The sequence below is a fragment of the Phacochoerus africanus genome, chromosome 8 (genome assembly GCF_016906955.1).
Source record: "Phacochoerus africanus isolate WHEZ1 chromosome 8, ROS_Pafr_v1, whole genome shotgun sequence".
Lineage (NCBI taxonomy): Eukaryota > Metazoa > Chordata > Mammalia > Artiodactyla > Suidae > Phacochoerus > Phacochoerus africanus.
This window is the reverse complement of record NC_062551.1, coordinates 154,940,954-154,968,660: the sequence shown is the minus strand read 5'-3', so window position 1 is coordinate 154,968,660 and position 27,707 is coordinate 154,940,954. Positions and strand designations below refer to the sequence as shown.

The 27,707-nt window shown below is 44.5% G+C and overlaps 1 protein-coding gene across 1 annotated transcript in view; it reads right to left on the bottom strand.

The window, feature by feature from the left end:
* C8B (complement C8 beta chain) overlaps window positions 1–16,847 on the bottom strand; it is a 43,951-nt gene extending 27,104 nt beyond the window's left edge. The window contains 4 exon segments of the mRNA XM_047792370.1: window positions 2,334–2,475; window positions 4,556–4,697; window positions 8,811–8,967; window positions 16,719–16,847. Coding sequence (XP_047648326.1) covers window positions 2,334–2,475; window positions 4,556–4,697; window positions 8,811–8,967; window positions 16,719–16,810 — 533 coding nt within the window. The 5' untranslated portion in view covers window positions 16,811–16,847.
* Window positions 16,848–27,707: the final 10,860 nt, after the last annotated feature.

The window sequence follows — 27,707 nt, the reverse complement described above, 5'->3', positions numbered from 1 at the left end:
ATGGTCTAGCCTAACAGGTAAGAAACTGGCCTCTGGAGCCAGACACCTCGGGTCAAAGCCTCGTTCTGCCATGTCCGGATTATGTAACCGTGGACATACCAGTTGACCTCTCAGTATCTCGGTCTCCTCATCTGTAAAATGGGAATAAGGAAAATCTTATTTCATGGAGCAGTGGTGAGAAACACACATGTCCATATCTGTTAATTGCTTAGAACGCTGCTTAGTCTGCGATAGAGTCTTGTTGCCATTTACGTATCTGTTGTCTCCCCTAGACTGTATGCTCCTTGGGGATGGTGGGTCTCCTCTGGATTTCTGTGCAATCCTGCTCACAAGATACTAAATTTATTCCCATTTACTGAGGGTCTTACTGGAGACAGACACAGTCACCGGTGGCTCACTGCCTCACCTTACATAGTGTCCCCAAAGCCCTGTGTATAGATATCATTAGTATCACCTAGAAAGGGTGAAAAGCCAGTCTCTAATTTGACGTGATTTCTCAGTGCCTCCTAGGGCAGGCCTTTATTCCTGAGCTGCTTTGACAACTAGACAGTGCTGGGGTTTTTTGGGTTGTTTTTGTTAAAAGGAGCTCTTATCTCCTTTCAGCTTCTGCCTGTTGGCCTGTTCTCTTCCTACCAGAATTGTCTTAGGCCCTCTTTCCTGTGACAGAGTTTTGTGTAGCATAATAATGTACATTCATTTATGTTCTTTAACACTGTAGACAGTTGACACATACTGGCTCCTTGAATCCACAGGTATTATGATTATCATGCCCATTTAACAGATGAGGACAGTGAGGCACAGGGAGGGAAACCAATCTGCCAAAGGATTCAGTGCCAGCTGCTGGTGGGGCTGGGAATCAAAGTCTGAGCATCTGACTTAAGAACAGAGTCTCTTTCTTCCCACCACATAGGCTGCCGCACACATATTAGTTTATTACTTGGCATGAACACAGTTGGTCCTCACAGAACCGGTGTAAAGGGTATTCCTGACTTCCATCCCAAATGACGACACTGAATCACTGTATAGGTAAGAGCCTCACTCAGGGTCCCGTGGTCTGTGCACCATCCTTTTGCCCCTCCTGCCTCTGCTGCTGGTTCTGAATGTCCACTCTGTCATCGTCTTCACCGTGTGAACCCTGGGAACTCCCTTAACCTTCCAGGGCTTAGCATCGCTAACTTCTAAGGTGGTCCAGAGAGGAAGTCATCCCCATTCAGGGAGTCTGTGTCCCTCGTGACAACCTTTCAGGAAGGAGATCTGATTTCTGTGTGGGAAGAAGGGAACCCCATGCAGGGCCACTCTCCTCCCCCATCCCATGTCACACACGTGATTTGTGAGGCAGGCAAGGGGAGGCTCTCACTCTTCCCCTGGAGGCTGAGAGGCTGCCGAGTGTGACAGGAAAGCAGCTGAGCACCGGGCCAATTTGGCCTCTTCTGACTTTGTCCCTTCATCTTGCCAGAGCATTTAGCCAACTTGGAGACCCCCCAGAAGCTTGACTCACTGACTCGGTGCAGAGCCATGCTGGAAATCCACTCCTTCCCTGCCTTATTACTTACCAGCCTCTCCTGGCCAGGCCCTCTGCTGGGATGTCAGGAGAGAGAAACATAAAACCTCCCTTACTGCTGTCAAAGGTAATGCTTAGAAAGTACCTGACACAGTCACAGAACTGCTGTCAAAGAAACATTCCCCCCCCACACACACAGCTCTGCTCTCTGGGCTCCAGACCCAGCCCTCCCTGCATCTGTGTCCATCCATGGCACCTGTCCCGTGTCTATCCATGGCACATGCTCATGAGCTCCCAGAACTGTCCTCAGAAAAGAGCCATAGAGCTTATCTTCCAGCCCTTTTTCAGAAAGGAAAAGCAGAGCCACTCTGCTTCTATCCCTTCCCTTCCTCTCTCTTCTCCAGAATTACCTGCTTTCATAACCTAGCAGGACCCTACTGGGCCTTCCCCGGGGCTGGCCCTTCCCCCATATCCTATGCTGAGTTAGCTCCTCTTTGAAGTATATAACATGTATCTTTTGGAGATTTACAGGAACATCCTGACCTGACCTCTGTGGAGAGCTACAAGAACAAAGAACTTCTCCACCAGGAAGTTTGCAACAACCAACCATGCCCCTCTCTCACTTTGCCTTTAAAAATGCTTTGCAATTTTGGTTCAGGGAATTGGGGATATCTTGGGGGCAAAAGCCACAGGTCTCCTTGCATGGTCCTACAGTAAACCTTTATCTGCTCCAAACTGCGACATTTTGGTTTGTTTTGGCCTCCCTGTGCACTGGGGACTCCGACTTGAACTAACACCCTTCCAGCTTCACAACAGAAAGACAGTAACTTACCCACTGGCCAGGTTGCCAATGGCCCAGTATTGGTCCATTTCCTGCTGACACTTTTTATAAATCCTTTTACAGTTCGCCTCATCCGACTGATCTCCACAGTCATTGTCACCATTGCAAAGAAGTCTACGGTTGATGCACCTCCCTGGGATGGAGAAAGGGTGTCACCCACAGTCCTGAGGCCAGTAAGAGGGGGATTGGGGGTATGAGACCCTCTGTGTGCCAGGCACTTGCTTGGGCCTTTAAGGCTCTGTTTCCATTAGTCCTCATGTATTTCAGGGTGGGTGGGTAATAGAATTGACACTTCCTTTCCCACCAAAGGCCAATGTGTATTTCTGAAAGCACTTGTGGGGTGGGGAAGGGAAAGTGCCTGCTAGCTAGGAGTCACGTGGTCAGACCGGAAGGAAGGCTGGATGCTCCTGCTTGGGGCTGGCAAGAGGAGGTAGGTTTGATGGATTCTGCAAGGAGTATTAGCTGTGGAACCTTCCGTGCATTACCTGACCCCCTGCCTCAATCTACTCATCTAAAAAAAGACATCATTGTACCTACACCCTAGGGTGGCTGGGGATTTAAGTGAACGAATGAAACAGTACTGACTCATAGTAAGTACTGGGTATGTATTGTTATAACTATTACTGGTGTTTTGATAGCCCAGATGTACACTGATGGTAAGTATTGGCAGGAGGATTAGAGCCTAAAGCTTTCTCATCATAACTCTCCCACAAACTAAACCACACTGCCTTCAAAACCAGAGCCATCTGGACTATTTTTAGGTAGTAAAAATACGTGGACTATATGTTTAAAATTATTCGCAGCACCTCTGCTTCCTTTTAATCCTTTTCCCCCATTGACCTGACTTCTCTCATTTGTATATTCTTGGGGAACAAAGCCTGTAAGACAGGTGACTTTCCTTAGATGTGTCTGGTCATTTTGAACCAATGTTCTTAAGGTATTAAAGGCAGAAGAGTAACAATCTGGTCTTCAAATGTTTCTTACAAGGCATTTAAATTAAAACCTTGCCGAATAATCATTATGGCTTTGGTCAGAATCATGGAACACTGGTCATAATGAGTCCATGGACACACTGTAAAAGTCCTTCATATTTATTGCATGGAGTTTTGCATTTGCAATAAGCCCTAGAAATTACTCTTAGAATCCCTAATTCTTTCTGGAAAGATCCCTAAGCCCAATCCACATGGTTACAGTGAAAGTAGAGAGTTGCAACTCCCATCTAGATAATTTAGATCAAAATACTCTTATTTTTGCTAGAGCCTTGGAGAAACAGAGAGGCATACATGTTTGCCTGAATTAGCTAGAGAATGAGTTGAAAAGACAAGTGTTTACTTAGTTTTGCAGCTGGTGATTGATTATTCATTTGTGTGCACCTTCCTTCCCTCTGTCTGCCCATCCAGCTGTCCTTTTATTCTTTCCTTTAATCAAAAAAATTTTACCTGGAGTTCCCATTGTGGCTCAGCGGGTTACGAATGAGTATCCATGAGGATGTGGGTTAGCTCCTTGGTCTTGCTCAGTGGGTTAAGTATCTGGCGTTGCTGTGGCTGTGGCAAAGGCTGGCAGCTGCAGCTCTGATTCGACCCCTAGCCTATGAACTTCCATATGCTGCAGGTGCGGCTAAAATAAGCAAAAAAAAAAAAAAAAGTTTTACTGAATTAACAGGTTATGCTGAATCTGGTGATACAGAAATGCACAAGACAGAGACTATCTCACCCAAGACATTTCAGAGATAAATGAATACATACTATATTTAACTGTTGTAGGCTTTGCTACATTGTATTTAGCCCCAAACCTGCAAGAAAACCAGCAGAGCTCAAAGTCTGCAAAGATCTTGCATATCAAATGAGAATAAGATGTGACTCAGGATTTCTGGTTCTGGTACACGTACTTTGGTGTCCTTAATGTCAGTGAATGTAATGGGAACCCTCAAATTCTGAACTGTAGCTCCTCTACTTACCCGCTGTATAATCTTGGGCAGATAACTTCTCCAAGTCTCAATTTCTCAATTTGTAAAATGGAGATACTATTAACATCTACTCTATTGTTTTTTTTTTTTTAATGAAATAATACATGCAAACGAAGGTCAAGGAGGACAAGGAGGCCTCCTAGCCTGGCTCTTGGCCCTGATCTTGAGCTCTAGGCAATGGCCAGTCTTCCATCATCATGGGTCTCCAACATCACTTGACATCTTTTCCTTCCCACTCCCTTCATACCTGTCTGTGCACACACAAAGCCTTCACATCGCACTTGACTTCGGCATGGTCTGTTGGAAACACAGTCTTCAACTTCCTTGTCAGAGAAGTGGCACGGTTCCCCATGGAACTGAGAGGGCCGGAGCAAGGAGGCATGTCTGTACTGCAACAGAGAGGAGCAAGGTAAGCCAGGAGCAGAGCCTCAGGCACGTGGGGAGCTGAGGGAGACACTTAAGGATCTATATTGCAATTGCCTGTTTGCCTATTTCAACTAGACTGAGAGCTCTCTGAGGCCAGGGACTTTATCTTCGATCTCTGCATCCACAGTGATCAGTAAAGATGCACGGAATGTGGGGAAATCATGGGCTTTGGAGTCCAAAGGTAGTAAATGAGTTGATGTAGCTAGTTCAATAACCCAAAACCACAGTCTCTCAGCTTGATTACTCCAATGTGTTGATTCAAGTATTATCATTTACAGAGTTCCCCTTGTGGTCCCTGTGAGGATGCAGGTTCAATCCTTGGCCTTGCTCAGTGGGTTAAGGATCTGGCAGTGCTGCTAAGCTGTAGCATAGGTTGCAGATGTGTCTCGGATCTGGCATTGATGTGGCTGTGGTGTAGGCCAGCAGCTGCAGCTATGATTCCACCCCTGGCCCCGGGGAACTTCGATATGCTCCGGGTATAGCTCTAAAAAGAAAAAAAAGTATTCTCACATACTAAGTAGCTTATAATGCAAAAGCATGCACTTTGGAGCCACACTTGACTCTAGCACTTTCTAGTTCTGTGATATTGAGTAAATTCCTCAGGCACTGTGATTTCAATTTACGAATCTATAAAATGAGGATAGTAAACTACCTAAATGCACAGTTATGGAGTTTCAATTATATGTGTGGTCTCATTATGTGGTCTGGTATACAGCTAAGTACTCGTTTTCTTGTGCTTATCTTTCTTTTTAATTGTGAATAATTTTTAGCAGCCACTATTTCTCTATTTCGACCTTTATGTTTATTCCAGAAATATTGACTGCATTTCCAAAATATTGATTGAGCCACCCAATGCTGAAGAAGATAGGTGTCCTTTATCCTTGTCTGTGCTGGAGCATAATCACAGCCTCTCGGCTGCCCACAGTGGGGTGGCAGATGGTGGCAGTGGTGATGCTGGTAAACACCAGGCAGTGACGACACAGTGTGAGGGGTACTGGGACAGGGGAAGGACAAAGTGCTCCATCAACTCAGAGGGAAACCCAGTGCAGACTTAGAAGAAAGGGCAGTGACATCTAAACTGAGCCCCTACGGATGAGGAGAAATATCAGGCAAACATGGAGAGCTGGTGTGAGGAGGGGAGAGAAGGGAAATCCGCAGGGAGGGAATTGTGCCAAGGCCAAGCATCTAGAGAGTGTGTGCCTTGCTCCAGGAAAGAAAGAGAAATTCATCCCAGGTGGAATAAAGAGTGACAGAGAGGAGTTCCCATGTGGTGCAGTGGAAATGAATCCTACTAGGAACCACGAGGTTGCGGGTTTAATCCCTGGCCTCGCTCAGTGGTCAGGATCCAGCACTGCCCTGAGCTATGGGGTAGGTCACAGACACGGCTTGGATCCCGTGTTGCTGTGCCTATGGCTAGGCTGGCAGCTGTAGTTCCAATTGGACCCCTAGCCTGGGAACCTCCACACGCCGAGAGTGTGGCCCTAAAACACACACACACACACACACACACACACAAAAGTGAAGGAGAGAGAATGGGGGGATGTGTAGCCCAGAGCTGGTAAGGCAGGGCTTCTTGGGCCTAAGACTGGATTTCTTAGTTCATTATGGGGCAAAGAGAAACCACTGCAAAGGAAGTGATCAGACTTGGGTGGCTTCCAAATGCTAGTTTGGTGCCCCCCTCAGGGGGAAAACCACGATAGTAGCACCTTTGCAGATTGACATGTTAACCAGCCACAGGTATTACTTGCATGGTATCTGGAGATCTAGAATAGAAACAGACAAACATCCACTCATGCTCCTTTGCATTTACTGAGAGTCTTTCTTCCTGGAAAGCAGAGGCTGGCAGGACAGGGATACGGTCTGCAAAGAAGACGCTGGACAAGTGGTCCCAGGCACCAGAGACAAGATGGGTTAGAGGAGTGTGGAGATAATGGGAGGAAGACGTCTCCCAATTTCAGTGGAAAGGTTGACAAACTCCCAGCCACTGACCCTGCAGACGGCAGTGATACCCACTGAGGGAAAGAATGCAGCAAAGTCTGAGTGGAAAGCTCCAGCTGGGTGAGTGGGTGGATGGACAGATAACCCACGCTGAGTCTTCCTGGTTTATGGTGCAGATGAAGCAATTACCCAGATAACTGGATCGATGTTGATAATGTCAGCAATAAATCCTGCCTGGGGACTGAATGGTCCTGCTTGGCTCTCCAACGTTGATCCAATTAAGCATTAAGCATATAATTGTCCTGGGCCTACTTCCATTGCCTCTTTAGGGTACTAGCCCATGGTTGGTTTGGATTCCCAAGGAGCTGGAGAAATGGGAACCATTCTCTTTTTATGACACTTAAAACTGTTCAGCCGTTCGTAGAGCTGGATCCTGGGTCAGCCTTCTCATGACAAGGGAGCACGAAGAACAAATACTGCAGAGATTGTGTATTTTGTTTGGGAGAATGCTAGACAAGAAGCCAGGGGCCTGATTTCAAGGTCTGCATTTGCTATTAGATGACCCTGAGGAATCACTTGCCTGCTCTGGGTTTCTCTTTACCCACCTGCCTAACAGAGGTGTAACCATTATCCTCCCTTCCTTAGATGTCAGGAAATATAATGAGACCAAACAACATATATTTATGGAGCACCCCTCCCCTTATAAGCCAGGCATTGGCCTATACACTAAAGAAACAGACTTGAAGAAAAGATGGTTTTTTTTTGTTGTTGCTGCTGTTCGTTTTGTTTTGTTTTATTTTGTTTTTTCATCTTTTTAGGGCTGCACCTGCAGCATATGGAGCTTCCCAGGCTAGGGGTCAAATCAGAGCCACTGGCCTGCACCACAGCTCATGGCAACACTGGATCCTTAACCCACTGAGCAAGGCCAGAGATCAAACCTGCATCCTCAGGGATACTAGTCGGGTTCGTTTCTGCTGAGCCACAGCAGGAACTCTTATTGTGCCAATTTTAGAGATTAAAATAGTTGGGTCACTGTCTACTCAAGAGCACCTCATACAGTGGCAAAGGTTGGGCACTGCAAAACTCCAGTGGGGTGTACTCACATACATTACCATCATTTTTTACTATATTATTCTTTTCAGGTGAGATATCACCATTTAAAGCTTTTTTTTTTTTTTTTTTTTTTTCCTTTTTAGGGCTACTCCTGTGGTATATGGAAGTTCCCAGGTTAGGGGTCAAATTAGAGCTGCAGCTGCTGGCCTACACCACAGTCACAGCCATAGCCATACCGGATCCAAGCCACATCTGTAACCTATACTGCAGCTAGCAGTAACGCCGGGTCCTTAACCCACTGAGAGAGGCCAGGGATCAAACCCATGTCCTTAGGGATACCACTTGGGTTAATCACTGAGCCACGATGGGCACTCCTGAATAAGTTTTGAAGCACTCACAGTTTAATGGAAAGGCACATGATAAAAGGAAAGCAAGTGATGAATGCTGGGATACAGGAGGAGTAAGGAACAATTGCAGTTCATAAAAGGGTGTCTACCTAAGGGCAAGTGAGAAGTCAGGGAAACGTTCTCAAAAGGGCCTCTCAACAAAGTTTCAGATTATGAGTAGGTGTCAGCTGGTGAAAGAGGTGGGAAGGTTACTCCAGCATGAGAAAGAAGCATGAATAAAGGCAGAGCAAGAGTGTGAAATAGAGAAATACATGAGTGTGGGACTTTCTGTGGAGATGTTGGCCAGGTCTGGGGCATGGGGGGCCTTGAATACCAGGACTCTAGACTTGATCCTAAGGATTGTGCATTGACTGAATGATTTCAAGTTGGGGAAAGACCAACCACACTTCTGTTTTCAAGAGCTTCCCTGGTTGCACCATGAAAGATGGATTAAAAGAAAAAGGTTGGAAGCAAGAAGCCCAAATAGGAAGCTACTAAAGGGAGCCAGGACAGACAAGCCTCAAAGAAAGAGTCTGATTGCTCTTTGGAAGCACAGAGGAATAGAATCCATTAGTTAAATCAGCCAACATTTATCAAGGTCCTGGTATGATCTAGGCACTGTCAGTAGTGTCGAAGCCAATCTTGCTGAAGATGAGGGCTCCTGGAAGCCGAGAGGTCTCCCAGGTCCTGCGTACCTACCCTTTTCTTCTGACAGGGATCACACGTGGTCCAGGAGGACCAGCTGGACAGTTCACAATCAATAGGCGTCAAGGTGACATCCACACTCCGTGTCTGTCTACTCTTGCCAAGGCTCTCGTTGACTGCATTTGACTCCAGAGAGTGTGGCCTCTCACCTCTAAAAGGTCATCATCGAGAAGAGAGTCAAGTGTTAGAAGGGAATCAGGCATACATCCAACCACCAATCGGCCCAGTCAATAAATAACATATTTGCTCACTTATGCGAGGCTATTAGTTTATCATTCAAATGTGGGTTAATTCATCCAACAAATATCTACTGAACACCCAGCAAGTGCCTGACATTATGGTTTGCTATGGTCAAAAGAGTACTGAACTCTGATCAGAAGACAGTCCATCAGCAGCTGGGTAGTGTGGTCTGGTGTCTCAGCTTGGGTGAGCTTCACTTTTCTTACCTAGAATAAGATCCTATCTACCTCATAAGGCTATATCTAGGATTAAGTAAGAAAATATGCGTGAAAATAGTTTATAAATGGTAAAGTGCTCTAGATATGCAGGGATTACAACCACAGCTAGATGTATGACCTCAAGCAATACCCTCGACATCTCTGGGTTTCTGCTTTATCCTCTGGAAAATGAGAGGTTTGAAGTAGGTTGTATTTAAAGTGTCCTTTCACATTATGAGTCTATGAAACTTTTTCGGAGAACACACCGCATTCAGAATACTGTGCTACAGAGAATACAGAGAAATACAAGACACAGGTCTTGCCTTCTGGAACTCAAGTTTGTCCTTGGATAGGAAAAGAGAAACATGCCTTAAGTTCTTCTGGACTTTATCTAGTAGGCCAGGGTTTTAAGCAGGACCAATGTGGCTGCAAAGTGAAGGCTGGATGGAGGTGGGGAGAGCCCAGGGCAGGAAAGGCAGGTAGGAGACTCATGCTGTGGTACTGATAGGGTTGGAGGAGGATGGTTACATGGGTGGTTGTGGGGGTCCCAGTGGGGGACCATGGATGGAGAGGGGGGCCTGGGGAGCTTTGGGAGATCACTGTGGGCTAGTGATTGCTCAGAAGGGCCATCAGAATGAGGCAGGCTTGCTTGACTAGTGGAGGCACGAAATATGCTTCAGGTTATTGGGTGGGAGATGGGGTAAGGCCTGCATTCAGGTTCAGATCACAGGCAGGAGTTTAAGGGCCACCCATCTGCTGATTTGAATAAGCACCATGACAGTCTTAGTTTGCTTATAGGGTCAAATACTCTCTTACCAGATACCAAGGAGGAGCTACTACTCAAGAAAGAGGAAGAGGCAGTCTTTTCCCATCCCTATTTCCCCTGGATTATAAAACTGTAGCCCCACCTAATCCTCGAGGCAGAGCCTTCTTGCCTGCCCACTTGTATCTCTCACAAGCATCTTTTTTTTTTTGTCTTTTTTCTTTTTTTTAGGGCCACGCCCATGGCATATGGAGGTTCCCAGGCTAGGGGTCGAATCAGAGCTGTTGCTGCTGGCTTATGCCACAGCCACAGCAACACCAGATCCAAGCAGTGTCTGCAATCTACACCACAGCTCATGGCAACGCCAGATCCTTAATCCACTGAGCATGGCCAGGGGTCGAACCCCCAACCTCATGGTTACTAGTCTGTTGTTTTTTTTTTTGTCTTTTGTCTTTTGTCTGTTGTTGTTGTAGTTGCTATTTCTTGGGCCGCTCCCGCGGCATATGGAGATTCCCAGGCTAGGGGTTGAATCGGAGCTGTAGCCACCGGCCTACACCAGAGCCACAGCAATGCGGGATCCGAGCCGTGTCTGCAACCTACACCACAGCTCACGGCAACGCCGGATCGTTAACCCACTGAGCAAGGGCAGGGACCGAACCCGCAACCTCATGGTTCCTAGTCGGATTCGTTAACCACTGCGCCACCACGGGAACTCCACTAGTCTGGTTTTTTTAACCACCAAGCCATGATGGGAACTCCACAAGCATCTTAATAAATCTATTTCTTGCCTATCATTTTGTCTCTCGCTGAATTCCTTCTCTGCTGAGGCACAAAGAATCTAAGCCTCAGTAAGTTCAGACATTGGCTGAGTGATTCTCATTTTAAAAACCGTGGGTTCAAGTTCCAGTCTGGGTCTTGGCTGAGTTCAAGTCCTGACCTGTGGGTTAAAGTCCCAGTCTGGGTTCTGCTTGGGTTCAAGTCATAAGTGCTGTCAGTTTCAGTACCAATGAGTGATGTGAGCCTGAGCTACTGCAGTGTTTAGGGGCAAGAGAATGGGGAAGACAGGCTTACGAGACCTTTCTCAGGTGGAATGGGTAGACAGTGATGAGTAATTGGATGGGAGTGTGGGTTAGAAAGAGGAAAGGAGTTAGGTTGTTGCTGGTTTCTAGTTTGAGTGTGTGGGTGAGTGGGGGACACAGGAGCGAAGAAACTTGTCCAGGAAGATGTAGTTGGGGCATGTTGAGTTCCAGGTGCCTGTGGGACACTTCTGCAAAGACATTCAATAAATAGTTCCTAGGTGGTTTGGGAACTACAGGAGAGAGATACGAACTGGAGATACACATCTAATTGTGAAAAGCTATGGGAGAGGATAGGATTGGTCTTGAGGGGCGCTGGCCAAGGATAAGCCCCTGGGGAACCTCAGCACCACCAGCAGACCAGGAGTGCCTGGCGCCTGCCAGGCCAGGGCCAGGAATACTTAGAGGTAAGTGGGAGATGGGGTGAGGCCAGTGCAGGGGGATGGGCGAGCAGATGATAGCACAACAGCAATCCAGCAACATGAGACCTGAATTCTGTCTACCAGATAGGGCAACAATTTTTGTTGTGTTGCTGGCACTCGCGGGACATTGAATAAAAGAGGGACTAAATGGGCATGTTATTTAATCTGCCTATGCCTCTGGTTACCCCATGTGTAATATGATGGCATATTATAATTTCTATTTTTCTTCTAACTGACAGAGAGTATAGCTGTAACGGTCTTTGTAATTTGTGTTTCTTTTAAAGACTAAAAAGGGAGAAGAAAAGAGAAAGAGAATGACGATTTGTTGAGTGCCCAGGGCGTGTCAGGCCCTGTGTGAGATGTTTAACCCCTGCCATCTCATCTGGTCCTGCCAGCAATGCTAGAAGACAGCGATGGAGCAATGCCACCTGGACAGACGAGGCAAATGACCGACAGTCATGCAGCTGGTATTTGGTGCTGCCGGGGTCTGAGCCGGGGTCTCTTCGACGCTAGTGTCTGTATTGTGTCCATTGTGCCATGCTGCCTGGCGGGGAACCAGGACAGCCTGCAGTCGCCCATCTCCTCGCAGGAACTCTTGCATCTTTGTGTCTAAGATTGAGTCATTAGGGAGAGCGGCACATAGTTTCCATCATCTCCCATATATAGTACCTCACTCCAGACAAGGTCATTACCAATACATTCTCACTTGGCAAAAGTCCTAAAAAGAGGATAATATTAACTACAGTGAAATCCATCTCCAGGACCACCCCAGAGACCAGCAAAAATCAATTGCCTAGTAAAGTTGGATCTTTAACAAAAGGTCAGAGACTCTACTGGAAACCACCGGTGGATACTTTAAAGTGGTTACTTGAGGGGGGATGCTGCACACTGGTGGGGGGGGGGGGGCGTCAGAATGTGCTCTTATCTACTCATTTGCCCAGGTCTGACAAAACAATACTGTCTGTGATTTGGCTTCTCCTGAGTATGTATTTGACAGCTCTGCAGGGTATCCTCTTCTTGCTTCCACTAAAAAACAGTTACATTGTGTTCTTAGCAACTACCCACCCAATGCACCGGGAGACTGAGTAGATAAGTAATGTGCACACACGCTATATTAAGGGTTGCAATTATTTTCTTCTCCAAGATTTCAGAGCCTGTTAATGGGCAAGATGGTCGCTTGTAGAAGGAACTTGGTAAAAAGTAGTTATAACCACCAGATCTCTCATTTTTGCACCCAATTTTCATTAGGTGGCAATATAATGAAGTCATCAGCTAAATAAATAGTATGTTTGTAAATTACATTGGCTAAGATGTGTGTGGTTTATTAGTACTGTAAAATGCAAATCTGGAAGCAAGGCTAGCATTAAATCGCATCTTTAATTCCTGGGACTAGAACGGACCCGACAGAGAACAGGGGCGGTCGGGCCTCTGTGTATGGTTATTATGACATGTGCCTTCATGCTGTGAAGTTACAGAAATAAACCCAATAGATGTTCTAACTAAGTGACTTGACTTCTATCATTCAAAATCCTCGGTATGTTTTTAATGTTGAAAATCTAAACATGTCCAGGGAAGTACAGAAAACAAAATAATAAATACTCATGTACACACAACTCAGGGCTGGCAATTGTTCGTTAACATTTTGGAACACTTCCTTCAAGTTTTTTTTAAGTAAAAAATAACCTTATAAATTTGACATCTATGTTTTTCTCACCAGCTCCAGTTCCATTTTCCTCTCCTTTGTTTTTTTGCCTTTTTTTTTTTTTGGTCTTTTTAGGGCCATATGGAGGTTCCCAGGATAGGGGTCAAATCGCAGCTGTGGCCGCCAGCCTTACGCCATAGCCACAACCACAAAAACGCCAGATCCGAGCCACATCTGTGACCTACACCATGGCTCACGGCAATGCCAGATCCTTAACCTGCTGAGCAAAGCCAGGGATTGAACCTGCGTCCTGATGGATGCTACAGATTCCTTTCCACTGAGCCATGACAGGAACTCCTTCCTCTCCTCTTCTTCAGAGGATACTGTCATGAATTTTGTGTATATCCTTCCAGTCTTTTAAATGTTTTACATATTTTCATACGGACACACTAGTTAGCATTGCTTTTATGTGCTTTACTCATACTGGACATAGTATTCTGTAACTTGCTTTTGTCAATCTACATTGTTTTCCTGGCCTATCTCTTTTGATTCATAAAGAGATCCTGGAGTTCCCAGATGGCTTAGTGGATTAAGGATCCAGCGTGGTCACATAAAGAGATCTTGTTCCTTCCTTTCATCTAGATGTTGCATTCTAAGACACACATTGCATGCAATTTGTTCTTTTTCTTTTTGAAGGATATTCATATTTTCTCAGTATTTTGCCACTGCAAATAATGCTACAGCAAACACCCTTCCACAAGTCCTTGGCACGTATCCTTCTATGTAAGGATAGGCACGGATGTACCTACCATTCCTTGAGTTGCATGGAATGCTGTTGCCAGCATAAGGACATATTTCACTGGGGCCCTGGCTCCCACTCTTTCTAACAGGAGTCTCTGATCAAAATAAAGATGGATCCACTGTGGACAGCAGGATTAGGTCAGCAGTAAATTGCAAGCCATCCGCTTAGAGAGACCGGGTGCATCAATATATTTTGGCTTTCTGTAGAAATGCCCTGTCACGACAACTTTCTTGTTACACACTATTTGTTAGGTAGCTGCATCCTCTTTGCAAATAGCATCCTTCCTCTTTGCTGGAAGGGGCAGCTTCTGGGTAGCAGATTTTCAATTTCTCTTCTCTCTGCCATTCACTGCTGCGGACGTAAAATTTAAAGCAACATCTCAAGGCAACAAAGGTGTGGTCCAGAGATAGAGAAATGGCCCAGGAGTTAGCAAGGCAGATCCACAATGCAGATGGAGAGGGGAAAATGCATTAGAGAGAGGCAGAAAGATGCAGAGACATACAGGGGCTCTGGAACCAGGGGAAAAAAAAAACTGGATTTGAATCCATATTCTGTTATGTATTAAATGAAGAGACTTGGGATAGTTACATTTTCTCTCCAAATCTCAGTTTCTCTCTCTGTAAACTATAAACAACAGCACTTAACCTCAAAGAGCTGTGAGGACTGGACCTAGTATATCTAAGTGCCTGGCACAGAGTGGCAATAAACAAACATAGGTCTTATGATGAGATGGGTATTTCATCTGACTTGGTCAAAAGCTCAACTAAAAATGGAAATCTTACTTAGCTTATATGAAGGGAGTTTCAGCAGTTTTCTGCTGCAGAAGTGAAGGCTAGTCTTCCACTTCTGCAATCCATTTGGATGAAATTCAAATCATGCCATGTTCAGCACCGCCCCATGGGAATCCTGGGTAGAGGCCAGAGCATTAACCTTGATTCAGATATGGGTTTGAGACTCACAAAATGTGAATGAATCTCTTCTCTCTGAGGACCCATATGCCCTTTCACATCGTATGAGTAGGGATAACACCCATCTCCTGACATTGGATTGAGAATTAAGCAAGGTTTCCCGACCTGTTGTCTACACTCACCCACCGACACCTCCACTCCCTACCTCGGAGTGAAATTCCTAATTATAAAAGTGACCGTGTCCATCCTTTGCTTAAAACCCTTCAATGTCTCCTCATTGCCTAGAGGATAAGGTTCAAGCTCCTTAGCAGGTGTATCAGTGCCCTCTCAGCTCCTCCCACAATCTGATTCCTACTTCTACTCTCTCCTGTCTCTGGAAGTTCCCCATCTTGACCTAGATATGCAGCTTCAGGAACAAGCGAGGCGCTCTCATTTCCATGTCCCTGTCTCTGCTGCTTCCTCGGCCAGAATACCCTTCACCCTTTGGCCATTTGGCAAACACCAATTCCTATGTAAAGATTCAGCTTGACCATCATCTCTTCCGGAAGCCTTTCCAGACACCATCCCTGGTAAAGCTGATCACTTCCTCTCCTGTTTCCTGCCCGTTCCTGTATCATCTCTTACAACAGTACATAGTCTGTGCTCACGTGTTGCTTTTCTCCAGGAGAACAGGCACCTCTTGTGTCCTATTCGTCTCTGTATCCTCAGAGCCTGACCAGGGGCCTCACACAGGGGTTCATGTGTGGGTAGGATTGCTACGATCCCTTTAAACCCTCCTTTCAGACACATTTCCTTGGATTCCAATGGTCACAGAGCACGCACAAGGAAAGTCTTGGCAGCTTCGTTCTTCTCAGGGCCAGGTGGAGATTCTTGATAATTGTAATTAGTCATTGAGTTCCCAATGGGTAGGGAATACTCATTTCCCTGGTCCAGGGGTGGTGCCCAATGGGGTGGAGGGCTCAGCAAAGCCCAATGGGTACAATGAGTACTAGATGCTCCTCCCATCAGAGGCAGTGCTCACCCAGCTTTTATGGAATGAGTAAGAGAAACAGCCTCAACTAGTCCTTCTTCCCACTAGGAGCCTAGGACAGATGATAGCACCATTCTCTCATGGCAGCAGCTTTTCCCAATTGCTATGTCACTAGTGCATCTTTCATTGGATCCCAAGTTTGAACTTTTACTCAAATTAATTTTGAGTTTTCAACTCCGATATTTTCTTTAGATTTTTGCCTCCGATTAACACCAATACCAAAATAATGATGAAATGTATCAGTGAGCTTAACTGCCAGGAACATCTGAAATGCCTCTGTGTGTGTGTGTGTGTGTGTGTGAGAGAGAGAGAGAGAGAGAGAGAGCAAGAGAGAGAGAGAGCAAGAGAGAGAGAGAGCAAGAGCGAGAGCGAGAGAGAGAGCGAGCGAGAGAGAGAGAGAGAGAGAGAGAGAGAGAGAGAGAGCGCCTGAGAACAAAGAGTTTAGGCTGATGAACAAGTGGGTCATTCTCATATTAATATCATTGCTATGAATTGGCTTTTTTTCTCCATACATAACAAATCATTTGCATAAAGAATCACACCGAAGCTTTGTTCAGAATACAGAACAAGTATCCTATTCTTCTCAGCATGACAAAATACATTTAAACATGTCAGTGTCCTATAGGAACTTTTGTTGAAGTCAGTCGCTGGGTGCCACAATAACCTGAGGAGTTGGTGATATCATTTTATCAGATGCATGCAAATTGCATCAAGAGATGCTCGTTATTCAAAAGGCATGTGACAAGGAGAGGGCCAGAATTATGTGGCCTCATATTCCCTGTCCTATTATTGATGAGGGGATCACTTGGAACTGCCACCTACCTGGAGCCAGGTAAACTGAGACATCCCAGGGCAGCACAGAGAAGAAACAGCTTTACCGGCATCCTCCAAGCCCACGTCCCAGATGTCTTCATTTTTTTCTATGCGACAGGAGATCTGACTGAGGCTCATGGATCCATGAAGAACCTGCACAGGGAATGCTACCGTCAGCTTCCGTCCCCAGAGAGCAAACAGTTTGGCAGAGTAAACAAAACCACCAGTGATCAGAAATGCCTTATTAGACTTTGCACAGACAGAAAACTTATCAGTTACTCCAGAAAGCAATGAGAATGACGGAAAGCTCTATCACAATTTTTTTGTTTTTGTTTTCTAAAAAATAACATTTTCTTCTCTTTTCCTTTTTTTTTTTTGATGGAAAGGTCTGTCATAATAATTTTTTTTATTTTGGTCTTTTAAAGATAATGCTTTCTTTTCTTTCTTTTCCCACCCCCCCCCCCACCCTGCAGCATATAGAAGTTCCCTGGCCAGGGATGGGATTCCAGGATGGGACCTATGCCACAGCTGCAGCAACTCCAGATCCTTCATCCAGTGCAACAGGCTGGGGATCCAACCTCTGTCCCAGCACTCCATAGAGGTGTTTCCCCACGTCAGGAACTCTGCAGCTTATCTTGCATTCATGTGTAACAGAGTTTTGAGTGAGCAGCTGAAAGGATGGGCAGTTAGTGAGGTAGTAAGGATTGTGGGCTCCAGGTCTAGACTGCCTAGGTTCAAATCCTTTCTCTACCACTTGCCAGCTTTGGGACCTCAGGCAAGTCACTTTACCTCTATGCCTCAGCCTCCTCACTTGGCAAGTGCTGACCATCAAATGATGCACATAAGCAGAGTGCTTAGAACAGGCTCCTTTGGGCACTGAGACATGTGCTATTATTACTAAGCAGAATGCAGGGTCTGGAGTCAGACAGGCCAGGCTCTGAATAAGTTTGCTCCTTCTAGCTCTGTGATTTTGAGTAAGTCAGTTAGATGCTAAGAGTTCTAGAGCCTGTTGACCTGAGATCGAATTCTCTCTGTATCTTTAACCAGCTGTGTGATCCAGGGCAAATTATTAACCTCTCTGGGCCTGAGTTTCTTTGTCTACAAAATAGAGATAATAAAAGTACCACCCCACCTCAGAGGGCTGTCATGAAAATTAGATAAATCTAAATATTTGAAACAATTTGAACAGTACCTGCCATATACTATGTGGTCTTTCTGTAAGTGAGCTATATTTTATTGACTGTTTTTGATTCTGTTTCCTCCTATGTAAAATCGAGAGGGCTATGCCTCCCTAATTCTCAGGGTCAGGAAGGTCAGATAAGATAGTTAAGTGTGACAATGTTTCACAAATAGGCATCATAAAAATGATAACTGTAAGAGATCACTTTACCAAAATGTGTTGTTATTATTATATACCTTATGTAGGACTTTATTATATTTAGGGAGCAATAGATGGCTGCCCTGACCTTGTTGAGAAGTGAAATATAATAGACGATTGGTACCAGATAGATGTAACATTTGTCTCCAGCATTTGCTGATAAATCCTGAGAGCCACAGTGATAGCAGCACATGAAAAATAGCTCAATAAATACCTTTGCCCTTCACCTTTCACCTCTCCCATGTTAAAGGTTATAGGACTTTTCTCTGGGGCTGAGCATAGCAAAGGCAGGAGCACTCACGTAGGGTGAGTCAACATTGTTTTAGTTGAGCTTGGAAGAGTGATTCCCCTTCATCTTTTCATTATTCTGAAGAGCATGCCAATTGCTATCTTGTTTCTGTGTGGCTGCACCATGGAACTGCAAGAAAGAAAAATGTGATTCTAGGGTCTCTTGAAGTGGTAAATCCCAGCAGATGTTCACCCTGATAACTCTAGAAACGATTCCCAGATTGCCTATGACCAGATGTGGGGTGGCTGTCTTCACATTTTTCAGTTCCATCGTGGACACAGAGTGTCAGCCCCCACTCCCAGCCTGGAGATGTTATCCACCCTGCCTGTGGTGAGAAGCACAGGAGTCTGGTGGGAAAGAGGCATGGTGCCAACTCACAGACAAATGCCCCAGGCTCTCAAATGCACCCTCATCACTGACTCCTTAGAATCAACAAGGTAAAGTACAAATTGCATGAATCTGGCATTTACAAAACCAATCTGCAGCCCATAAAGAGCTGGAGGAACATGGCCAATGACTGCCCGGTCTCTGTTGATCTTGCAGGTGTAGGTGAGGGCTCTTGGAGGGGAGAGGCAGTAGGTGACTTGAGGGTGGGCTGGTAGGAAGACCACTGACTGGATCTGATTTCCTTGAACAAGCCGCCTAATTACCCTGAGACTATTTTTCATCTGCAAAGTGGGGACCATAACTCATGAATCTACGTCATAAGGTTGTTTTGAAGTTTGACTATATAAAACATTAAGCCCTTCCCTTACCTCCTGACACAGGTTGCAAGTGTCTGCAGAAGAAGCTGGGCTGGAGGGGAGAGTGCAAATGAGGAAGAGTAGCAAGGGGATTGGATGAAAAGCCACATAGGGCAGAAGACCCTTCACATTAATTGTGCCCAGAACACAGAACACAGCTCTGCTCTCAGACCATTCTGTGCGCGCTCCAGTTATCACTATCCTAAGCTCAAGGCACCATCTCATCGTTGTCCCAAAGGATGCAGTGACCTGAACTTTGACACAATTGATTGTGGTAGTTAATCATTTGTAAACAAGCAGAAAATTGCTTTTCAAGAAAGATCCACGTCCTCTCATGCATGCCTGCATTTAAGAGAAGCCACATCCTTACAAGATCGGGTTCTTTTTCTACCTCCTAAACCTGAAGGATTCATGGAGGAAGCCACAAATTTCAGCGAGGAGAGATACATGAATGAACCGTATGCTCACTCACCTCTTCATTTTTTGTGCACGCTGTTCCCTCTGCCCAGAATATGTACCATGTGGCTAAATATGACTCATTACTTACATTTAATTTTTTTTCTTTTGTTTTTTTAGGGATGCACCTGAGGCATATATGTACGTTCCCAGGTTATGGGTCGAATTGGAGATGTACCTGTCAGCCTATGCCACAGCAATGCCAAATCCCAGCTGCATCTGCGACCTATACCACAACTCACAGCAACACCGGATGTTTAACCCACTGAGTGAGGCCAGTGATTGAAGCTGAGTCCTCATAGATACTTGCAGTGAGCCACAACGGGAACTCCTCATTTCATAATAATGTCTCTTTCTCAAGAAAGCCTTACAGTTGACTCTCCTAAAGTTGATTCCAGGTTCCAGTGGGACTCCTGGAATTCCAACCTCATAGCGCCCCCTGGTGGTGTCAGGTGCCACTCACTCGAGATCATGCTGGGAGGACTGCAGCCCCAGGCTGTGGTGCAAATATACATATTTTTTCATGGACGGTTCTTAGCAATTTAACAGTTTTACTCATAGATTATCTTGTTTGATCTTGACAACAAAAACATCTTCTATGCCTCTGAGATGAGGTTCCACAATTGGTGCCATAGTTGCTAAGTAGAAAATCTACGACTAGATTCAAGTTTTTTTTTTCTTACTCTTAGTCTTCTTTTTGTAATTCCAAATCTTTAGCCTCCTCTTCGGAAGTTCCAGGGCTGATAAAGATATAGCACAATTATTACATCTCACCATTTTTTGGATATAGCTTTCTCTGACCAGGAAAGAGCTTTTTTAAACAGTCATGTGTCTTCAGGCTTTTAAATTATATGTAGGAATTTATAACTTTAGTTCTACGGATCTACTCACAGCGTTGTTTTTCCAGACTTTGCTAACTAGTTTTCTAGCCTCCAGTTCCACAATCAATGCCACAAATTCCATGTTTTTGTTAGAGCAACACTCTACTCCTGGTACCTATTTTTATAGTAGTTAGCTTTTGCTGCATAACAAATAAGCCTCAAACTTAGTAGCTTAAAACAAGTCATTAATTAGCTTGAACTTCTTTGGGTCATCAAGTAAGTCTGAGTTAAACTGGGTGGTTTTGCTGGTCTTGCTTGTGTTCACCTATGCAACTTTAGCCAGTTAGTGGGTTGGCAGGGAGCTGGCTGATACAGAACGGCCTTACTCACCTGCTAGAGGATTCATTCTGTTCATCTGTAGGTGCTGGCTGTTGGCCACAGTGATGGGGTAACACATGTCTCCAAAAAGACTAAGGCGTTTGTGTGGTGATCTCATAGTTCCAAAGAGCTGCGAGAAAGCAGAGGCTCCAACACACAAGCTCCAGTGCACAAGTGCTTTTAGAGACTCTGATTGCAGTTGGTGTCTTACTGTCCCATCAGCCAAAGAAATGGCCAAACCCACTTCAAGAGATGAGACATAGATAATACCTGATGATAGCAGGAAAAACAGGGTCATTTTGCAAAGGAATGTGCCTACAAGGTGGGAAGGAATTTGTGGACATTTTGCAATTTACTCCAGACATGCGGAACCACTGAAAAGCCAGTGTGCTTCTCCATTTCTCTTTTCTTCTGTCCTCCTGACTTAAAAGCATGTGCTGAGATAACAGTGTCTTACGATGGAAGAAGCCTATACCCCTGACTCACTGATTGAGGAGAGTCCCTGAAGACACACAAACCATTTGACGAGTAAGAATTAAACTTTAGTTGTGCTAGTCCACTGAGATTTTGCAGTCTCTGTTACTGCAGCAACAGCTACCTTATCCTGACTAAGCTACTCTTCTGTTACATACAAAATTTGGTGTGTATGTGCATTTTTCTGGGGGAAAAAGTCCATGGTTCTCCTCCGATTCTCAAAAGGATCTGAGATTCAAAAAAAAAAAAAGTAAAAAACAAAAGGGAAGAGTTCCCTCAAGAGATAGAATTTTTTCAGCTCACAAAATTATCTGTGGTCCCTTTGAAGGTAGTGTGGAATAGTTTGAAGTGTATAAGACATCAAACAGACCTAGACTGCCCTTTCATTTCTCTCATTTATTAGTTTATATCCTGGACAAATCTCTTAAGCTGTGAGAGCACTGGTTTCCCTAGTTTCAAATGTAAGCTTGTTGAAACAATGCTTCAGTAATCATTTATTGAGAGCCACTAGATGTCAGGCACAAGACTAGTGCCTGGATACAGAGATGAGTATGCAATAGACCTTCCCTGGAAGAGCTGACACCCTGGTGAGAGTGACAGGTATAGTAATATATCAGGGCAGTACATTGTGATGAGTACAATGATGGAGATAGGCATAACATGGTTTGGATGTAGCCAAACTGTGTTCATGTGTGTGTGTGTGTGTGTGTGCGCGCGCGTGCATGTGAGGACACGTGTGTGCACATGTGGTTACTGAGAAAGGTTGAGCAATGCTTGAGCTGGCCCTTAAGGGCTGAGGAGGAAATAGCAAACCAGGAACCAAAGGCTCATGTCAGTACAGGGAGGAGCCAGAAAAATCAAGATGCAAGGGTGAGAAATCGCACAGGGTTTGCAGGGAACCTAAGCCATTTAGTGTTGCCAGACTCTAGAGTTCAGCTTGAAGAGTGGAAAGAAAAGAAACTGGAGAGGCAGGCAGGAGTTGGATCATGTGGGACCTGATGGGCAGGGCTAATGATATGGATTTTATCCTAAGTGCAAGGGGGAGCTCTTGATGGGTTTTAGGAGGGATGGATGGGGGCAGCTTTCTTTGTGAGAGAGATTACTCTGGCTGCAGTGTAGAGAATGGATTAGAGGGAGGCAAATTGGAGCAGAGAGACCAGTTAGGAGGTTGTTATAACAGTCCACTGAGAGATGATGAGGGCCTGAATTAGGGCAGTGGTGGTGCAGAAGGAGAGGAGGGCATAAATGCAGTATCTGTCGCCTGTCACTGAGAGAAGCAAATAACATACTCTTTGGGAAGGGCTTTGTAAACTATGCAGTTCTGCACAAAGGTAGGATTATTATGACTGAGATTACAGCTCCCTGTTAAGGACGGTGTATTAAGTCCCCCAGGGCTGAGTTTGGCAGCTGTTTTGAGCAGCCCCGCTCCATACAGCACACTTTTCCTTCTTGGTCACTCAGTCTTGTGGATTGAAGCACCGAGGCTTGTCTGCTTTAAGGTGAGTTCCTAGTCTTCTGGGCTCACTTTCCCTGGATCCTGGAGGGGAAGCGTTATGTTCCTCCTGTTGTTCCAGAGTCCTAATCAGTGTCTGGGAGTCTGTCATCTCCAAGGTTGCCACTGTAGGGTTTTCCTTGAGTCCTGGGGAAACGGATTCATTTTATTTTATTTTATTTTATTTTATTTTATTTTATTTTATTTTATTTTATTTTATTTTATTTTATTTTATTGTCTTTTTAGGGATGCACCCATGGCATATGGAAGTTCCCAGGCTAGGAGCTGAACTGGAGCTTCAGCTGCTGGCCTACACCACAGTCACATCAATGTGGGATTCAAGCCACTTCTGCGAACTACACTGCAGCTCACGGCAATGCTGGATCCTTAACCCACTGATAGAGGCCAGGAATCGAACCTGCATTCTTGTGGATACTAGTTGGGTTCATTACCACTGAGTCACAACAGGAACTCCTAAGGAGCCAACCTTATTTAAAAGAGCCCTTAGCAGACTGCTATGATCACTGCATCACCAGAGGTGGGATACACATCGGACCTCCTCATCCATGGTAGGGATGCTATCAGCAGGATGGTGAAAAATTGGCCAGAAAGAAGGGTGTGTGTGGGGAGGTGAGTGGGCAGTGAGATCTTGGGAGGACTAATTGGAAGAACAATAATGCACAGGAGAAAAGGAAGTGACTCTGTTTTGAACTAGAAAAATGAGAGGTAAAAGCCAGAAAAGTGAATGAAGAGTCTCATCTTTTTGTGACAAACAGAAGAGCTGTTCACAGATTCCCCACTCCTTGCTGGGAGACATTTGGGTGCATTTCCCAGTGCTCCCACAATTCTATGTGGCCCTATGACTAAAGTTATGTGGCACACAGGGAGAAGTGATGTGTACCATTTAACCCTCCCTCGTGCCACCCCATACTCTCTCTTTTCCTTCATCTACCTGCTGAATGTGAACACCCAGGGTGACTCCGGAAGCCAGTGTTGCAAAGGGCAGAACATCTTGCAGCCTTGATTCCTGTATGACTTCGTGGAGCAGAGCTCTGGCCAACCCTATTGACTAGTGTATACCTGAGTAAGAAATAAACTTCTGTTGTGTTGAGCTGCTGAGATTATTTACAACAGAATGCTACTCAGCATAAAAAGAATGAAATTTTGCCATTTGCAGCAACATGGATGGACTTAGACGGTATTACACCAAGAGAAACAAGCCAGACAGAGAAAGACAAAATACTATATGATATCACTTATATGTGGAATTTTAAAAATGCAATAGACTAGTGAATATAACAAAAAAAAGCAGACTCAGATATAGAGAACAAACTCATGGTTAAGAGTGGAGCAATATAAGAGTGGGGGCAATGGAAGGCATAAACTGTTGGGTGTAAGATAGGATCAAGGATGTATTATACAATACCAGGAATATAGATAATAGTATGTAATAACGGAAAATGGAAAGTAACCTTTAAAACTTGTATAAAATATTTTTAAATTTAAATTTAAAAATAAAGGGAGACGGGATTAAGATGGTGGAACAGAAGGACTGGAGCTCACCTTCTCTCATAAAAACAACAGAATTAAAACCAAATGCTGAACAACCTTCAATCAAATGGTCTGTAAACTTTTAAAAACATATCCTACTCCAGAAGACAAAGAGGAGGCCACATCAACATGGTATGAGGGGTGATTATGCACTATAAGCAACCCCATATTCACCAGGTGGGAAGCCCACAGAGTAAAGAAAGCCCAAAAAGTAAATGTATTGGAGTTCCCGTCGTGGCGCAGTGGTTAACGAATCCGACTAGGAACCATGAGGTTGCGGGTTCGATCCCTGCGCTTGCTCAGTGGGTTAACGATCCGGTGTTGCTGTGAGCTGTGGTGTAGGTTGCAGACGCGGCTCGGATCCTGCGTTGCTGTGGCTCTGGCACAGGCCAGTGGCCGCAGCTCCGATTCGACCCCTAGCCTGGGAACCTCCATATGCCGCGGGAGCAGCCCAAGAAATAGCAAAAAGACAAAAAAAAAAAAAAGTAAATGTATCACAGAGACTCACCTACAGCAGTGAGAGTTCTGAGTCCTAGATCAGGTCCACTCACCTGGGGATCTAGGATTGGGAGAAAGAGCCCCTGGAGAATCTGGCATTGAAGGCTAGTGGGGCTTGTGTGCAGGAGCTCCACAGGCCTGGGGAAATGGAGACCCCATTCTTGAAAGGTGCACACAGGCTTTCATGTGTACTGGGTCCCAGGGCAAAGCAGAGGCTCCACAGGAATCTGGGTCAGACCTGACTGCAGTTCTTGGAGGATCTCCTGGGAAAACAGGGGGTGACTATGGCTTGTGGGGGAAAGACATTGGAGGCAAAGGTCTTGGGAATATTCATCAGCATGTGTTCCTCTAGAGGTGGCCATTTGGGGAAAATCTGGCCCCACCCATCAGCACTGAGATAATCCAAGTAGGATTACAGCCACACCCATCAGTAAACAGGCTGCCTAAAGGCCCCCACCCCAGGCACACAGCTACCTCTAGTCTCACACAGAAACAAAGCTCCATCTACCAGAGGGATAGGAATCAGCCCCATCTACCATTGGGCAGGCACCATTCTCTCCCTTTAAGAAGTCTACAGCAAGCCTCCATATCAACTTTAGCCACAAGGGTGGCAGACATCAGAAGTAAGAGAAGCTAAAATTCTATTGTCTGCAAAAAGGATACCATACCAAAAGCCTATAAAAATAAAAAGGTAGAGAACTATAACTGAGATAAGGGAATAAGAAAAAAACCTAGAAAAACAGCTAAGTGATCTGGAGATTATCAGCCTCCAGGAAAAAGACTTCAGCATCATCTGCTGAAGATGACGCAAGACATTGGAAATAAACGGGAGGCAAAGATGGATAATTTAGAGAAAAAAATGAGCAAATAAATACAAGATCTAAAACTTAAGCAAGCAGAGAAGCAAAATACAATAACTGAAATAAAAATTTCATTAGAAGCAACCGATAGCAGAATATAGGAGGCAGAAGAATGAATAAGCAAGGTAGAGGACAGACTAGTGGAAATCATGGACATGGAAGAGAAAAGAGAAAAAGATGGAAAAGAAATCAATACAATCTAAGAGAACTCTGGGACAATGTTAAATGCACCAACATCCATATTATAGGGGTGCCAGAAGGAGAAGAGAGAAATAAAGGGACAGAAAAAATATTCCAAGAGATAACAGCCAAAAATTTCCCTAACATGGGAAAGGAACCACTCATTCAAATCCAGGAAGCACAACAGTACCATATAAAATAAACCCAAGGAGGAACACCCCGAGACACATAGTAATCAAACTGATCAAAATTAAAGACAGAGAAAATACTGAAAGCAGCTAGGGAAAAGAAACAAATAACATACAAAGGAACTCTGATAAGGTTATTGGCAGATTTTTCAGCAGAAACTCCACAGGCCAGAAGGGAGCGGCACTATATACTTGACGTGATGAAATGAAAAAACTTCCAACCAAGATTACTTTACCCAGAAAGGCTCTCATTCAGATTTGAAGGAGAAATCAAAAACTTTACAGACAAGCAAAAGCTATGAGAATTCAGCAACACTAAACCAGCTTTACCACAGATACTAAAGGAACTTCTCTAAGTAGAAAAGAAAAGGCCACAACTAGAAACGAAATACCACGAATGACAAGGCTCACCAGTAAAGGCAGATATACAGTAAAGGTAGGAAAACATCCATGCACAAATATGGTACCAAAATCAGAAATCATGAGGAGGGTACAAATGCAGGACACTGGAGAGGCACCTACAATTAAGAGACCAACAACTTAAAACAATCATACACACACAAGCACACACACACACATACATATACACACATACACACACATTCCTATATCAAAACTTAAGTGTAACTATAAAACAAAAATCTACAATTAATACACACAAAAATAAGAAAAATAAACTTAAATACAACACTAATGATAGTCTTCAAACCACAAGAGGAGAGAACAAGAGAAGGGGGAAAAAAAGAGCAACAAAAATTCAAAACAGTTAATAAAATGGCAATAAAAACATACATATCAATAACCTTAAATGTAAATGGATTAAATGCCCCAACCAAAAGACATAGACTGGCTGAATGGATACAAAAACAAGACCTATATATATGCTGTCTTCAAGAGACCCACTTCACCTCTAGGGACACATACAAATTGAAAGTGAGGGGATGGAAAAAAAATATTCCATGCAAACGGGAATCAAAAGAAAGCTGGAGTAGCAATACTCATGTCAGACAAAATAGACCTTAAAATGAAGAATATTTTAAGAGACAAAAAAGGGCATTACATAATGATCAAAGGATCATTCCAAGAAGAAGATATAACAATTGTAAATATATATGCACCCAATATAGGACAAATTGACAATAACACAATAATAGTGGGAGACTTGTGGACAGCAATGGACAGATCGTCCAGACAGAAAATCAATAAGGAAACACAGGCCCTAAATGCAGCATTAGACCAGATGGACTTAATAGATATTTATAGGACATTCCATCCAAAAGCAACAGAATACACATTCTTCTCAAGTGCACATGGAACATTCTTTAAGATTGATCACATCCTGGGCTACAAATCAAGCCTCAGTGACTTTAAGAAAATTGAAATCATATCGAGCATCTTTTCCAACCACAATGCTATAGGCCTGGAAATCAACAACAAGAAAAAAAACAGCAAAAAACACAAACGCATGGAGATCTAACAACATGCCACTAAACAACCAATGGATCACTGAAGAAATCAAAAAGGAAATTAAAAAATACCTGGAAGCAAATGACAACAAAGATCTGACATTCCAAAACCTATGAGATGCAGCAAAGGCAGTTCTAAGAAGGAAGTTTATAGCAATACAAGCCCACCTCACAAAGCAAGAAAAAGCTCAAATAAACATCTAACTTTACATCTTAAGCCTCCA